At 50.3% G+C, this 17093-nt stretch overlaps 2 protein-coding genes across 2 annotated transcripts; both read right to left on the reverse strand.

Moving 5' to 3' along the window:
- Window positions 1–803: 803 nt before the first annotated feature.
- Window positions 804–3793, reverse strand: LOC147237248 (homeodomain-interacting protein kinase 1-like). Its single transcript, XM_086146036.1, has 8 exons — window positions 3684–3793; window positions 3305–3496; window positions 3043–3230; window positions 2813–2936; window positions 2623–2742; window positions 2031–2108; window positions 1774–1946; window positions 804–1692 (listed from the first exon to the last, which is right to left on the reverse strand). The coding sequence occupies exons 1-8, from the start codon at window positions 3744–3746 to the stop codon at window positions 1458–1460; spliced, it is 1173 nt and encodes a 390-aa protein (XP_086002162.1). The 5' UTR covers window positions 3747–3793; the 3' UTR covers window positions 804–1457.
- A 2185-nt stretch (window positions 3794–5978) lies between these two features.
- On the reverse strand, window positions 5979–15934 carry lonp1 (lon peptidase 1, mitochondrial). The gene is made up of 21 exons (XM_086145876.1): window positions 15402–15934; window positions 14630–14718; window positions 14248–14367; window positions 13994–14159; window positions 13767–13880; window positions 13611–13672; window positions 11693–11822; window positions 11295–11378; window positions 11129–11197; window positions 10276–10427; window positions 10038–10176; window positions 9753–9931; window positions 9571–9658; window positions 9327–9449; window positions 9116–9232; window positions 8861–9001; window positions 8286–8451; window positions 8110–8196; window positions 7901–8028; window positions 7659–7823; window positions 5979–6428 (listed from the first exon to the last, which is right to left on the reverse strand). Exons 1-21 carry the CDS (start codon window positions 15918–15920, stop codon window positions 6279–6281), a joined length of 2988 nt encoding a protein of 995 aa, XP_086002002.1. The 5' UTR covers window positions 15921–15934; the 3' UTR covers window positions 5979–6278.
- Window positions 15935–17093: the final 1159 nt, after the last annotated feature.

The raw sequence follows: 17093 nt of genomic DNA on the forward strand, positions 1-17093 counted from the left end.
CACCCCCCCAAAAAAAAAAAAAAAAAATATATACCAGCACGCCGGCCTCTCCGGTAGGACTACCACCGTCAATCGCGTTGCTGAGGACGCGATGGACTTCCGGTGCCGCTGCGCTCACCAAAATAAAAGCGCGATTCGCAGAAAGGAAGTTTGAGATATTTACCGCAACTTGACCAGAAAATATTCCCCAGATTGGGGTCAAAACCAAAGCCAGTAAAGGAAATGAGATTACATTATTCATTTATAACATCGTAATTTAAAAATATATAAGATATCAATGCACTGATAGTACTTCCTGTTCAAGTCATCCATGCTGGATGGTTGATTTATCAAATTATAACTCACCCCATAATCGTATTAGGGCTGATTGCCCATGAAGTCACACACACACACACACACACACACACACACACACACACACACACACACACACACACACACACACACACACACACACACACACACACACAAACAAATCAGTGAGTGTGTGTGTGTGTTAGCTTTGTTTCCTGTCATTTCTTGTTTCAGATTTAGATCAAGTCTTGAATAGACTTTAATCACGTTTCAAACCAAGGTCTTGACCAGGTTATGAGTAGGATTAGAACAGATTTTAACCAGGTTAAAATAGGCCTTGATGACAATAAAACCATTTTAACAACACATGAAACCAAAAACTGGGGCTTTGTTTGGCTCCTTGTGTATTACAAATTAACAACGGCGAGTACATGGGAGTTGGTGGCAGGCAAATTTTAAGCAAAAAGAACAGCAACTTTAGGGAAGAGATTTACTTTTTTTTTCACAGTACAATTATTAAAAACATGATTACATACAATACTTACATGCAAAACCAGTGTCTGTATTTACAAGTATTTACACAGCAGGTTAAAAGACTCCTTGTATAAAAACAGAAAGAAAACAAGTCCCTCGACAGCTTGAACACGAGCGTGCTGGTAAATTGTGAACCAAACACACACTCACACCCTCACACACACACACACACTGAAGCACTGCACGGTACATACTTGTGGTGTATTAATAAATTGGGATAAATGTGGTAATGTAAAAAAAGGAAATATAAAGTTAAAAACTGGGTCTGAGAAGCACACGGTAGCTCGAGCCTCAGGGAATGAAAATGGAGGGGGTAATAATTGAGCAAAAAAAAAAAAAAAAAAAAAAATTGAATCCATGAAGAAAACGTTTCTCAAGCGCTGAAATTGGAAAAAAAGATATCTAGAATTCCTGCAGAATTTAAAACTATATATCAATTAGTCTTTTTATACATGAATCAAATTGGTGTGTGTAATGTGCTGGAGTCCACATGTTACCAGGTGCGAGCCACCGTCTCTGCTCGCTGTGCGTCATCCCGGCACCATGCGGTCTGGCGCCTTGGGTTTTTTTCTTTCCCCGCAGGGGGGTCGGGGGGGGGGGGGATCGACAGCCCACACACCCTTCGCCACCTAGGCTGACGGCATGTCGGGGAACACTTTGTTCCTCTTGAAAAACAGAGTCTTGTGGAGCCTCTGGAGAAGCCACCGGAGCCCCTTCAGCAGGCTCCTCTTTTCCTTCTGCCGCTGGGTGGCCCACAGGGTACCCGCTCTATCCTGAGGCGGGGGCGCCAGGGTGCCGTCGGCTCTGGGGGGGCCTCCCTCCCTCAACGGGCACACCTGCATTTTATCAAAGCAGTCTTTCACACTGAAAGAAAAACACGGCGCATGAAGCGAATGGCTGCGGCGAGCTGGTCCGGAGTGCTGGTCGGCGGCGTCGAGCACTTACTACACGCTGCCATCCCTCTGCTCCAACAAGTGGCCCATTGATAGGAAGGAGTGCTGGAGGGCCCGGCCGGGGGTGACCCTCATCTGGGGGTCCATGTGCAGGAGGCCTTTCAGGAGACTCACGAACGCCCTCCGATCCTCCAGCATGACCCACTCCTGTTTGCCCGAACGCACCTGCGTTTCACATGGGAAACGGCGCCTTAGCTGGGGCCCTTCTGCCGTAGAACCCCACAACTCCCCCCCTGCTCCCGTCTTTACCAGCTCCTCCAAGCAGGTGATGGGCCTTTTCCATTCCCCGGGGGCCGCACCTGTCTCCAGCTCGTGCTCCTCAGGGGTCTGTGACACGGAAAAAAAAAAACGCTGAGAGGCCACGAGTGGGTTGACTCTCTTTACGGCGAGCTAGAACATTCTTGATATCCAGGGGCTGGGTTCGTTTGAGCTAATTTTCCAATCAGATAGCCAAGTTGGATTGTCACGCTGCAATAAATGGCCACAAGTTCTGCTGTTTAAGTCTAAAAATTGACACTTTTCTTCAGAGATGTCCCATTTGGGTATTGTCAAATCTTCCAGGGGGTCTGGGTGGCGTCCAAGATTGTGGGTTCAAAATGAAAATCTAGTCATGAGGTTTGATCCGAATAAACCACTTTTAGCCGGAAGCAACCCATCTAAACTCTTTGCATATAAGAGTCGGAGGTACCTTCGGCGACCGTCAAAGCTTTCAGGGGTCCGAGTGGCGTCCAAGATTGCGGGTTCAAAATGAAAATCTAGTCACGGGATTTGTTCCGAACAAACCACGCTTGTAGCCGAAAGCGACCCATCTAAACTCTTTGCATACAAGTGTCGGAGGTACCTTCAGCCACCATTTTGGGAAATCCCCAAGGACGTTCTCCTTGAAGAATCTTTGGGTGTACTGTCCGGTGGAGAGCAGATGGTCGGGCGGTGGGCCCAGGGTGTCCACCATGCTCCTCAACTGTGGGGCAAGACTCGGATAAGCCAATGAGATCGGTTTCAGCTAATGTGACGTGCCATCCGGTTCTTACCATAAGGTACTCGCTCTTGCCAGAAAACAAGTGCTTGCCGATGTAGAGGCATCCCAGGATACACCCGACGCCCCACATGTCTATGGCCTCGGTTACATGGAGGCCCAGCACGACCTCGGGCGCCCTGCTCAACAGAAACAAGCACAAGGAGAACGGAGTTTCTCGTCTATGTTGGCGCCTGTATATTTTTGGATCTACCCTCATGACTACCAGTGTGCACCACCACCCACCTGTCTCCCAGCGGCTGAATAGACATGCCCTTGGCGAAGTTGGCGTCCATGGTGGGGAAGGACATGCCGAAGTCGATCAGCTTCAGTCTGAAAGGCTGCGCCTTGTGGTTGACCAGCATGATGTTGTCCAGCTTCAGGTCGCTGTAGATGACCCCGATGCTCATCAGGGCGTCGAACGCCGTCAGCAGCTGCGGCGTGGCAAACGGACATTTATGATGATGCGGTTCCGAACTCTGCCACAGACCGTCACTGCTCTGTTCACCTGGTGGGCTATCGGCCGGATCTCAGAGAGACAGAGCGACTTCATGTGCTGGTCCACCATCAGGTCCCACAAGCTGCGGTCCAGCATCTCGAACACCAAGCAGGTGTGCCCGCGGTGCGAGAAGCTGTCCAGGAAGTGCACGATGTTGTTCTTGGCCGGGTCCAGAGCGCTCAATGCCTCCAGCATCCGGATCTGCGGAGAACATGGAGATCCCGCGGCGGGGGATTTAGCCTTTGAAAGCCAGTATGAGACCAAATCGTGAAGCGGGTCAGCTGTGCTAGCGTGTTTTTGGCACTAGGCTAACAAACGGGGACCGACCCGCACATTCAAAACCACCTAAAATAAGATGAAAAAGCGGCGTGAGACCGGAAAAATCTACCTCGCACTGGGAGGTCTCCTCAGTCCGGTGGATCTTCAGCGCCACCCTTTTCCCGGAAACCATCTCCTGACAGCGGAGAACGGTCCCATAGGCCCCCTCGCCCAGGAGGCCCTCGATACAGTAGTGGCCCCGGTTGCCGCGCAGCGTGTTGGCCTCCTCCACCTCGAAGGCCTCCGCCTGCTTTTCACCTACGTCGCCCGGGGAGACGGGATTAATGGCAGGAGGGCGTCGCGGCGATCATTGCTTAAATCTCAGTTTCTGACTGCGCAAACACCAAGTTCCCCCAGCCTGCTCAGATTTCCTTCCCGCTCGTTTGTTTTATCAGGTTTAGGATTTTGTTTGGGCACAATCCTCCAATCAGGAGGGAGTATTCGGCCTGCAACCGAGCCGTCAATCATTCTTACCTGCGCCATCGGCTTGGGCCTGGTCCGCCGCGGAGGAGTCTTTCGGCAGCATCTCGGAAGATGGGGCGGGGCGGGGTGGGGCGAAGCACCCCGTGGTTCCGGAGTGCGGCGAGCTCTTGGGGGAGTGTTCGGCGGGTTCCCGCAGGGCGGCGTCAGGCTTGATCCACGCTGCCGCCGGCGCCCCGCCCTTTTACAGCCTCGCGCTCACACAGCGCCGTTTCCGACGTCACACAGGTGGGAAGGCGTGCGGAGCGGGAGGGAGGGAGGGGCCTGGCGGATAAGGCCGCCCCTTCACAGCGCGCCGGTGAACTGTGATGTCACAGAGGGGAGCTGTGAACTTTTTTTTTTTTTTTTTGGGGGGGTGGGGGGTTATGGGGAAGCACGCTGTGAAGGGGGAAGCTGTGTTCTGGAAAGTAACAGCGATCTTTACTTTTATTCTTCCTCTGTGAGGTTCGGCGGCGGCGGTTGGCATCCATTTTCACTCTCCATCAATCGGACTTTAGCACGGTGACATCAGACAGCCCCCGCCCCATCCCATCTCCTTTCCCTCTTTCAGCCCGGCAATGCATTCTCGCTCCCCCTCACCTTTCCCTACTCCATGTGATGTTTCCATGGAAACGCTGCAAACCATAACCCCAGCAACCGGGAGTTGGATGCTCACAAAGACGAAGAGGCCCGCCAAGGTCAGAGGAAAGGAAGGAAACGGTGAGAAATGCTTCCTGTCTGGTTTTTCTCGGGGGCGACGGCGGCGGCGGCGAGGAAGACGAGTCGAGGTGCTGAGGAGGAGGGGAAGCAGGAAGGGTGGGATTCAGCTTGGGGGCCGATAGAGAAGAAATGCCGGTCGGAATTGTAGAGGGGGATTTAAGACACCATGGCGACGGCGCAACCATTACCACGTCGATCACAACCCATTGGATAATTTTTTCGACAAAATGTAAAATAAGTGGAAAGAGTGTAAAGTCACTCACCGGACAATCGTGATCGTTCCCACGGACAATTTATTCTTGTGTGAACCTACTGACTGATTTGAGCGTGGGAAGAAAAACCTGCAGAGAACCCAGTTGGAATTGAACCTACAACCGGTCTACTCTGTCTAAAATAAAAACATATAATTCTCATTTTATTCATTTAAAAGTGTTATGAATTCAGCATATTTCTTGCAAGACTTATCTTGATCTCCATCTCTATAAAAAGGGTTTCTGGCTAGGCTGCTGGGTGATTGAAGGCATGTAATACACTTGTAATAACCCACGCCTCCACGTGTAATTACAATCCCGTTACTTGAATTCGTCTTCCGGGTGCCTAATCAAGGCTTAACATGAAATTAATGAAAGTATTCTGGCCGGCTGGAGATGAAGAACAGACTCGCTTCCAGTAATTCATGCAGAACAGTATGTTCCCGCTCGGTTCTCCGAAAGAGTTCTCACGGAGAACATCGGATTTCGTGTTCTCCTCCCTTGTTCATCTGCTTTGTTCCTTCGGATTCTTGTGAACGCTAATGCTCTGTAGTCGCGGCCCTTTTTGTGTAAGTAAATGATAAACATACAGAGGCTTAATTCAGTGTAATAAAGCTATAATAAAGTTGTAACGTTAGAAAAATAATGAAACACTTTTGGAACGCCAACAATGTGACAGGCGAAAATTCGAGATGATTCGGGATGAAATCTCGAATAATCCGCAAGACGTGACCTAAATCTGCTGGAGATGATCTTTGAACAAAATTGCAGCTTTCATAAATATTAAACATTACTTTTAATTTTTATATTCTCTGAATTACTATAAATAATAATTTTGCTACTTGATTAACAATTTTTTTTTTTTTTGTTTTAAAGTAAAAAGTCATCCATCCCTGATTGGTCCAGATGTGAATAAGATTAAAAACACCGGCCGCTGTGTGTTGATTATTTAATAGTTAAACGTCTCCACATTCATCTGACGAGAATATAAAATAATAAATCTATCTTGGAGTCGGCGGCTGCCGACGGAGAGCCGGTCTTCGGTGCGGCACAGTTTCTGCGCCGCCCTCCTCGCTGTAATCACGTTGCTGCACGTGGTCAGTTCGGTGATATCGGCCGGGGGTGTCGGCGGTGTAGCGCGACCCCTTCCGACGTAGCGTCCAGTAGTGAGGTGAGTTTCCCCCCCCCCCCCACAAATAAAAGTTGCATCGGGGGGCCCGTCTCATGTTCCGCTGTTACGCCGACGGGAAGACGACGGGGTAGATCTGACTGTAATGATCCACAAAGTGCACCTCCAGGCCCTGGGTGATGTACTCCGGCAGGTCCGAGAAGTCCTTCCTGTTCTCGGCCGGCAGTACGATGCAGGTCACGCCGGCGCGCCGCGCCTGGAATAAAAGAAAAAAAAAGAAGTTCGAATGAGACCGGACCGATCAGGGGAAACAGAAGCTGTTACTGGGAGGCCACACTATTAGTACCGTATTTTCCGCACCATAAGGCGCACCCGATTAAAAGGCGCACCTTGAATGAATGGCCTATTTAAAAAAAAAAAATCATTTATAAGGCGCACTGCATTATAAGGCGCATGGAATAGAAGCTACAGTAGTGGCTGGGGGCATCCACTAAATAAGAATAAGAACAACTTTATTTCTCCCGAAGGGAATTGAAGTTGGAGCTGCGCTAAAGGGAATGTCAACAAAACAGTCAGATAAGTCAGTCAAACTTAATTTATAGAATACAAACCTACGTTCTGACAACTCCGTTCACTCCCAAAACACGTTAGTGCATTCACAAAACGGTACCGTACATATCGGTAGCTTTTACTTGCGCCTGCTTTCGTTGAAAACAATGTATTTCCAACTCAATTGGTCACGGTTCGAAACGTTTCATAAAACGAAAGCGCCGAGAAGGACCGCCTCTAAATTAATTGATGTTCGTGTCGCTAGCTAGCGCTGTTACCTTCATTCGAATAGTAACCGTGGTGACCCTTCTACTTGCTGCTCTCTGTTCAACAACCCGCTGTTCAAGTTTGTCCTCTAACTGCATCCATCTCGCTTTGTTCCCTTGGAAACTCTGTTTGGTCTTTTTTACTTGGCGCAGGTCATCTTGTTGCTTCCCTCACTTCCGTACTATTGATTTGTTAATGTTGAATTCTCTCGCCGCTTCTCTATTCACATGTTCTACTGCGTGACCCATAGCCTTGAGTTAAAACTCTGCATCGTAAGCGTGTCTCTTGAAAGGTGCAATTTGTGTGGTGTGGGACAGGAATTCCCCTTTACTGTTTTTACCGCCGCTACTTCGGTGACGCGCGAACACACATGCACACACACACACAAATGAAGTGAAAATGCACGTTTCGCGGAGTCAAATATCCCAGCATGCACCGCGCCCTACTTCTTCTGTGGGAGAAAATGGGGTCGGCGGCTGCTTCCCGTAGTTGTGAGACCTCTTGGGACTCAATATTGATCCATATATAAGGCGCACCAGATTATAAGGCTCACTGTCGGTTTTCGAGACTGTTAAAGGCTTTTAGGTGCGCCTTATAGTGCGGAAAATACAGTTATCACTTTAAGGAGAAGTCACAGATGTGAAAATAAAAAAAATGTCTCTGAACTCACAGCGATGGTTTTCTCCTTGATTCCCCCGACGGGCAGGATCTTCCCTGTCAGCGACACCTCGCCGGTCATGGCCACGTCGGGGCGCACCGGCCGACCCGTCGCCAGCGATAGCAACGCCGTGACGATGGTGCACCCGGCGCTGGGCCCGTCCTTGGGCGTGGCTCCCTGGAAAGGGGAGAGAACAGACAATGAGGCCACCGGGACGGCGCCGGCGACGACTAGCGCGGCGCGAGGCCGGTCACCTCGGGGACGTGCAGGTGGAGGTGCGAGTTGACCAAAAAGTCGTTGTCTGGTTGCTGCGACATTAGGAAGGCGCGGGCGAATGTGGACGCGATCTTGGCGCTCTCTTTCATCACGTCGCCCAGCTGACCTGCGGGTGGAGGAGGGACGATGACTTTCGCTCGCATGTCTGACTGCTTAAAAAAAAAAAAAAAAGGTGAACCGAGCTGACCTGTGACCTCCAGCGAGCCCTCGCCTTTGGCGTCCTCCTTTCTGACTGGGCGCCGTACGGACGTCTCGATGAAGAGCGTGGAGCCGCCTGGGGAGAGAGCGTCAGGCTGAGGCGGCGGCGGACGGGAACCTGCGCCCGTCCCCGTCGGTTCAAGGCCGCGTGAACGCCCGTCTTACCCAACGCTGTCCACGCCAGTCCCATCACCACCCCCGGCGGCGTGACGTCGTACATGCGGTCCACGGTGAAGAGCGGCTTGCCCACGTACTCCTGCAGGTTGCCCGTTGACACGTTCACCGACTGGTCTTTACCGCTGACGATGGAGAAGGCCACTTTACGGAAGACCTGTCAGAGGAAGGAGGATGTTGACTCGGGAGTCACAGGTGCGGAGCGCTGTGGTCTGTCAAATCTGAAAAGTCTTTCACGATCGAAGCTTTTGATGCGGCGCTGAGACGGACGGTGTGAAAATCGATCCGACGAGGCGACTGATCTATATCATCTGTGTTGACGACCTCGGTGCGGGGTCGATTTGAAGACGGTATCAAGCGGAGATGTCGCGCGCGTTCATCCGATCGCAGTGGACGTTCAGCAAGAGGTGGCGCTTCACCGCGGTCGCCTGTCAATCACCACATACAGACACACTGAACCGTTCGGTCACACACTCACACCTCAGGGGGTTGCGGAGAACGGAGAACCTGGAGACGACCCGGGAGGAACACGCCCATGTTTTGGTTTGTTTTTTTTCTTTCCTCACCTTCTCCACCTGCTTCTGCAGGTTCCTGACCCCCGACTCTCTGCAGTACTGTCTGATGAGAAGGTTGAGGGCGTCGGACGAGATGGAGGCCTTCTCCTCCGTCAGGCCACACAGGGAGCGAAGCTGAGGCACCAGATACCGCTGGACACACACACACACACACACGTTTTGTACAACTTAATAACTAAGGTTATAACTGCGCTGTCTTGCAGGGCTCTTTTTTTTTTTTTGCACGGTCGCCTCGGGCCCCGTTACCTCGGCGATGGCCAGCTTCTCCTGGGCCACGTAGCCCGACACGTTGATCATCTCCATCCGGTCCCGGAGGGGCTCGGGGATCGTGTCCACCACGTTGGCGGTGCAGATGAAGAGGACCTTGAGATGGAGACAGATTACTCCGGGGGCGGCGGGGGACGGGGAGAGTCGCTCTTTTCGAGCGCCATTTCCACAGCCGCGCCCCGCCGCCCACCTTGGACAGATCTACGGGGACATCCAGGTAGTGGTCCAGGAAGTTGGCGTTCTGCTCCGGGTCCAGAAGCTCGAGCAGCGCGGACGAAGGGTCGCCCTGGTAACCACGCCCCATCTTGTCCACCTGCGGGAGGAGGGTCGGGGATCCTTGAGCTCGAGCGGTGAGCTCCTGTCTCTACCTTCTACTGGGAAATACTAAAACGGATTTCAAGCGCGAGTGAATTCAAGACAGATAATTAAATGACCTCATCTATCAGAACCAGTGGGTTCTCTGTCTTGGTCTTCTTCAGGCATTGGATGATCTTCCCCGGCATCGCCCCCACATACGTCCTCCTGAATGCACAAACATGCAGATATGGAAGGGATTATTTTCCTCCCGCCAGCCGGAGCCTGAAGGCGCCACGGGGAGATGCGCGGCCGGTCGCACCTGTGCCCCTTGATCTCGGCCACGTCCGTCATCCCCCCCACGCTGAACCGGAAGTACTGCCTGTTGAGGGCCCGGGCGATGGAGCGGGCGATGGAGGTCTTGCCGACCCCGGGCGGGCCGTAGAAACAGAGGATCTTGCCCTGGGTTGAGCCGCGGAGCTGGCTCACCGCGATGAACTCCTGCAGAGCGCGGGAAAGGGGCGGGTGCTGAGCTCCGGCGCCGACATGGGGAAAAAAGTCACCTTTTCTGTTTTTGTTTTGTTTTCTTTTTCAATCCACCACGAACCAGTATGCGCTTCTTGACGTCGTCCATGCCGTAGTGGTCCTCCTCCAGGACCTCCTTGGCCCGGTCCAGCGCCAGGTTCTCCTCGCTGTTGGTGCCCCAGGGCATGCTGGTCAGCCAGTCCAGGTAGTTGCGCGTGACGCTGCGATGGGGAAAACGAAAACAAGGGCGGGTGTTAGCCGGGGTTCGGAAGACGGGGAGCCCCGAACGCGGCGGGAAACCGAGAGCGGAGGGAACTGACTTGAACTCGGACGAGTGGTTGTCCAGTAGCCCCAGTTTGTTCAGCTCCTCGTTGATGACGTCCATGATGTGCGGCGGGACCGTCCGGTCCTTGAGACGCTCCCGAAACTTCTCCTCGATGGCCTCCTTGTCCTCCTTCTCCAGACCCAGCTCCTGCCACACAAGCGGAGCGCTGATTGTCGCTGTTTTGCGCGACGGTACCTTGGTTTACCAAACTGGTTCCCCGATGTTTTACTTAAACCGAAACTGTTCGTGAACGCCCAAAAAATGTTCCCATTAAGAAACAATCCGATCCTTCTCTGGCTCGCCTAAATAAAAGCATTTTGAGGTCAATCTCTGCTCAGGAGACTCTGGAAAACCACTTTTCCATGCTGATGATTCAGTTTCATATATTCAAGAAGGTCAGCCCCCTTCATCGGATCTTTGCTATTCAAAATGTAACAGATTGATCATCTCACTGTACCGCTTACATCTCGCTTACACTTAACTAGGATGTCTTTGACCGCTATCTGGTTTTTAGAATTAAAAAAAAAAAAAAATTAATAAAGGGAAAAAAACAGATAAAGCACAAAAAAAAAATCTGAGAATCAATGAGGAGTTCAGCAAGGCTTTCCCTCAACAAATGCTGTGGCTTGACTGACGCATCTCAGCTAGCGGTTAGCGGTTTAAGCAGCTAGTTTGTTCATCGACCCAAATTTTGCTTGTTAACCGAAGCATCGTTTTTGTTCGGAGACTTGGTTCGTAAAGGGATTTGTTCAGGAAGCAGTCCGTTTCCCCCGAAAAACAAGAACATTTGCATCTGGATAAAGACGCAGAAAACAATAACAGACGGTCGTCCGGACTGTGCGACGTACCTTCTTTATGATCTTGAGTTGTTCCTGCAGCAGGTACTTCCTGTGGGTCTGTTTGATTTTCTCCTCCACCTGTCAGGGCGGGCCGAGCGGAAGGCGACGCGTTAACCGGTGAGGAAAAGCTAACGAGTGCGATTCTGTTTCAATTTATTTCAAGACCGCATCTGACCTCTCTGCCCAGCCGCTGCTGCAGTTTGCTGAGCTCGAACTCCTTCTTGAGGAGAGACAAGGCCTTGTAGAGGCGCTTTGGGATCTGCAGGGGACATGCAAACACCATTTTTTGGGGGGATAACAGATTTGGTTGCTAAACAATCTGCTTAAAAAAAAAGTTGCTGGGATTTATTCATAAATTTAGTAATAGGTCTAGGACTTTCTGTTCAGGCATTTGGTGGAAGTATGAGAGGAAAAATGTTTTTCTTTTTTTTCAATAAATTGATTTCAAAATTGAAGGTTTTTAAACGGACTTGAGACGGTACAGTGAAGGACACATCTTTACAACCCAAAATAGTTTTCCTGCATCAGACGACAATGCGTGCGTGTGTGTGTGTGTGTGTGTTGGAGTCTCACATTAATCTCCTCCAGGACGTCCTGCAGTTCATGGGACTCGGCTCCTGTTAGAGCGGCGCCCATGTCGCTCAGGTAGATGGGATTGTCCACCACACGCTGGCCTGCCTGCATCATCTGTAGCACTGACTCCCTGACACACACACACACACACACACACACACACACACACACACACACACACACACACACACACACACACACACACACACACACACACACACACACACACACACACACACACACACACACATTCACTAATTGTCTGAGAAATCATTTCTATGCTTGCGACGGTTGATTGACGCCTGTAGGGATGATTATCTGGCATCTCTGTAAAGTTTACTTGACAACTCTCAGATGTCTTAATTGCCATCTTCTTGATGTCTAATTGATACCTTTGATGTTTGATTGCAATCTCGGTGATGGTTAATTACTGTCATCATGTTGTTTGATGAATATGAAATTGAGATCTTTGATGTTTAATCTGAGATGAGGAACTCCCATCCACCCAATTGGAAATTGATGTCTCTCTGATCTTAATTGTTTGTTTTGATGAAAGCACCCTGAAGGTTAATTGATGTCTCGGTTATATCTAATTAATTACTCAAAATTCAGAGAAATTATGATCATCTAAAGAGAAATCTCCCTGATCAGATGTTCAATCTAACATTTCCAGGAGGACATATTCACGTGTTTTATGTTGATGTCTGATTTTAGCTGTCGTCTCTTTGATGTTTTATTGACACTTCTTTGATGTCGGGTCCTCGTGTCACTTGATTTACGTCTCTCAGGTCATTAACTGACTTCTCTGCAATGGTGATTGGCGTCTCTCGGATGTCTGTCTGATTTTGATTTGATTTTCATTTGTGATGTTTAATTGACGTCTCCATGATCAGATGTTTAATTGACACAATCTGGAAGTTTGATAGTTTAACTGATGTCTCGATCACATATTTAATAGATTTCTCTTCCATCCATCTTCCCCTTCTTATCCGGAGTCGGGTCGCAGGGGGTGGCAGCCGGGGCAGTGAGGCCCAGACCCCCCCTCCCCCGCACCATGTGGTCCAGCTCCTCTGGGGGGACCCCAAGGCATTCCCAGGCCAGCCTGGGGACATAGTCTCTCCGGCGTGTCCGGGGTCTTCCTTGTGGTCTCCTCCAGATGGACATGCCCGAAATACCTCCCCCAGGAGGCGTCCAGGAGGCCTCCTGACCAGATGCCTGAGCCACCTCATTTGACTCCTCTCTACTCGCGGATGACCGAACCGCTCACCCGATCTCTAAGGGAGAGTCCGGCCACCCTGCGGAGAAAACTCATTTTGGCCGCTTGTATCCACGGTCTCGTTCTTTCGGTCAGTGCTCACAGCTCGCGATCATAGGTGAGGGTTGGAACGTAGATCGACCGGAAAATTGAAAGCTTCGCCTTCCGGCTCAGCTCCCTTTTCACCACGACGGGCCGGTGCAGAGTCCGCATCGTTGCAGACGATCGCACAGGGACTGAACAGCCCGTACGATGGGGTTCGGTACCTAATACTCCTGGATCACCCCCCCACCCCACAGGACTGCCTTCTCCAGATCCACAAAACACATGTAGACGGGTCAAACTTCCGTCCCCCCTCGAGAACCCTGCCGAGGGTACAGAACTAGTCCACTGTTCCAGGACCGGGACGAAAACCACACTGCTCCTCCTAGATCCGAGGTGAAATACCCGGCGGACCCTCTTCTCCAGCACCGTTGAATAGACCTTACCGGGGAGGCTGAGGAGTGCGACCCCCCTGTAGTGGGAGCCCACGCTCCTTACTTGAGCTGAGCTTACTCAAGTATGACAGAGGCCACATGTAGCCCAAACACCTGCCAATGTTTTGATCGTGTAGACGCGGCGGGCTCTAGCTAGCATGAGCGATGCGGTCAAGCAAGGACTGACCTGTAGAGGGGGTTGAGGGCGATGATGTCCCTGATGGTTTTCACGATCTCCGCGGTCAGAGCCTGTGGGGGTGGGAGGGGTCATGATCTGACCTCACGATACAAGGAACTAGTGTGTGTGTGTGTGTGTGTGTCTGCCCGCACGCGCATTTGGTACCTTGACCTCCTCGGTGACTGTGAATTGCTCGTGCTGGATGTTGTCCACCTCCACCATCAGGATGTCGGCGGAGGGCAGAGGCTGGAGCTCCGGGCTCAGGTCGGCGTCGGAAATCTGACCGGCAAGGGGCACACAAAAGTCAAAGTGTGTGTGTGTGTGTGTGTGTGTGTGTGTGTGCGGGGCTGCTCAAATTCGTCACGCGCCCAGTCACCGAAAAGAAAGCACACCTTCTCCTCCATCTGCTCGGTCAGGGTGTTCATTTGGTCCTTGCGGCTGCGCTTGCCCTTGCGCCGCGCCGGGGACTTGGGCTGCGACTCGGCCTCCGGCTCGGGCCAGACGACGGGCGTCTCGGCCCCGTCGGGCTCCACCTCCAGCTGCCTGGTGATCCGGATCCTGGCACACAGACACACACAAAAAAAATATTTGACCCTGCGACTGACCCTTGTCGGCCCGTCACGGCAACGTCGGCGCGGCGTCTGACCTGCGGTGTCCCATGACGATCATCCTCAGCTTGTCTCCCAGGTCCTGCATCTCGTGGATCTGCACAAAGGTGCCAGTGGAGTAGATGGCATCGAGGGACTCGACCACGTCTGACTCGTTACTGTCACACACACAGACACAAACAAGGTCATGTGACCCATGAAGGAACAACTCCAGACAACGGGGAATCTAACACTGAGCCGGCTTTATGTCGGGTTGCTGCCGACCCCCCCGGCTGCAGTCTGAGGACCTCAGTCTTAGGACCCGGCTGACAACGGCCGCTACTACAACAAAACAAGCATGGTGTATCCTTGACAGAGAAGGTCGCGAGAGGGTTGTGACGTGCAGACAGCGCGAGAGCCTCGGGGTGGGCGGGCACTCACTTGTCATCTCGCTTCAGGAAGACCCCGGCGTACGGCTGGGCCAGACGGACCTTCCTCCTCAGCAGCTCCATCAGCGCCTTGTTCTTCACCTGGCGGGGAGAAACATGGCGCACTTTTAGCTCCTTTGAGCGAAAACCTTAAAGAAAAATATCTATAGACCGAACACATCAGCACTTCAAAACATTAACATAAAAAGAAGACGCGGGCGTCGTAGGGGGCGGAGCCAATCCCAGCCGTCAATCATACACAGATGTCGAACTATTCTCACTCTCTTTTAACGAACCTGCTTACGTTTTGGACTGGAGGAGGAAGCACCTGGAGAAAACCGATGCAGGAGAACATGAACACATGAAGATGAACATTGTATGATAACCCTCTTCCTTTGAAACCTCTTATCCTGCATTAAAGGTCGCGGCGGGGTCGCAGCTGAATTGGGGTAAGAGGCATGTACTGTCACACATCCATGCAATGTAATTGGATCTCTGGATATTTCGCCCAAACTTTTACATTGGCAGCTATCACACCTTTCCTTTAACTTCCAACCTGATAGAAAAACTCCATAGCTAGTTTCCTACATGATCACCTCAAGAAACTTGTTAAGTGTGAACCTCCAACCGAGTGAAGTGTTAAAATCGAGATTTCATGTGTAATCACTGATCGGTTTTTTTTTTCAATCCGTGGGGGTCAGGACGTTTTTGTGCGTGTCCCCTTCCCACCCTCTCCATTGCATCAGCCTCCAGTGTCCTTGGACGCCGGCTTACATCACCCTCACCTCGATGATCTTGATGAACCGCGGGAACACCGGGTTCCGGCTCACGGCGATCAGCGGCACGTTGGGGAAAACCTCGGGCACCAGCATCGGGGTGAGAGCCGTCATCTGCGGGCCGTTGTACGGAGGTCCCCCGTCCCCTCCGGGCTCCTCTCCCCCGGAACCGGCGCTCTCCGCGCCGTCATCCCCGGCGGCGCTGCTCGCCCGGTTGCCGTACGCTCTTCCCGGCGTCACGGACAGCCGTCGTGTCGGTGCGAGCGGGTCCCGGACGACGAGCCGCGTCCACCGGGGAGGTCCGCCGATGAAGCCGGACGTCAGTGCGGAGCTGACGGGCGAGTCGAGAAGGCGGCTGCGGGTCCCGGTGCTGGTGTAGACGCGCCGGTGCGGGGGGAGGGCTTGTCCCGGTGTGTCTGTCCGGCTGCCGCCTATCCGGTACCAGCCCGGGTGGTTGAACCTGACGGCCGATAACGGGGTTCTACGGAGAAGCGCCGCCGCGCCGACCATCTTCGCGCAGGTGGCCATATTTATCTAGAATGATGCGAGGCACGAGACTGCCTGCCTACTTCCGGCGATTTTTGATGACGTAAATCACCAGAAACGCTAAACTTGTGTGTTATGAAATGTTTATTTTTTTTTTAATTATGTCAAGTCATTTCAAAATACTCGAAAAACGGGTGAACTCGTGCGTTTTAACCGTTTTGATTTTTTAAATCGTGAATGAAAAAGTGTAAAGACGTTACGAAAAACACTTTCACTTTTGTTTTGACAGTTTTTTTTTCAAATCCTGAATAAAGCATGCTTAAAACGCTCACGTTTTTGTTTTGACAGATGTCCCGTCAAATCCTGAATAAAAGATTTAAATATTCCCTGATAATCACTTTCATTGATGTTTTAACAGTTCTTTTTTTTTATCCTGAATATCCTTTCTTAATTTACTTACAAAACACTCTTTTATTTTGACAGTTGTTGTTTTTGAAATCCTGAATAAAATAATATAAAGATACTCGAAAAGCACTTTCATCGATGTTTTGACAGTTTTTTTTATATTTTAATTCAAATAATTCAAAGATAAAAACACTCACTTCTGTTTTGAAAGTTGTATTTTTTCAAATCGTGAATAAAAAATGTAAATATACTCAAAAAACACTTTTGCTTTTGATTTGTAGATATTTTTTTCCACATACTGAATAAGATAATTTAAAGAAACTTGAGAAACACTTTCATTGGTGTTTTGACGGTTTTTAAAAAAAATCGAATTAAAATAATTGAAAGATAGTCCAAAAGCACTCACTTTTGCTTTGACAGTTGTGTTTTTTCAAAATGTGAATAAAAAATGTAAAAATACTCGAAAAACACTTTTGCCTTCGATTTTTGAGTTGTTTTTTTCACATCCTGAATAAAATAATTTAAAGTGACTTGAGAAACACTTTCATTGGTGTTTTGACAGTTTTGTAAAAATTGTGAGTAAAATTATCTAAAGATACTCAAAACATTTTAATTTATGTGTTTTGACGGTTTCTTTTTAATTGTGAATGAAATACTTCAAAAAGTCACAATTGTGTTTAAATACATAAGAGGTTTTGTCTGGAAAATAGGACACTTCACACACTAAGTTAGTCAAATAGACCATTTCTTCATCTCATATTAATTCTGCATATAAAATCTATCCCTATTTATTTATCTGAATGATCTTAT

This window comes from Fistularia commersonii, chromosome 1 (genome assembly GCF_037954325.1).
Source record: "Fistularia commersonii isolate RoL2024-O1a breed Wild chromosome 1, RoL_Fcom_v1.0, whole genome shotgun sequence".
NCBI lineage: Eukaryota > Metazoa > Chordata > Actinopteri > Syngnathiformes > Fistulariidae > Fistularia > Fistularia commersonii.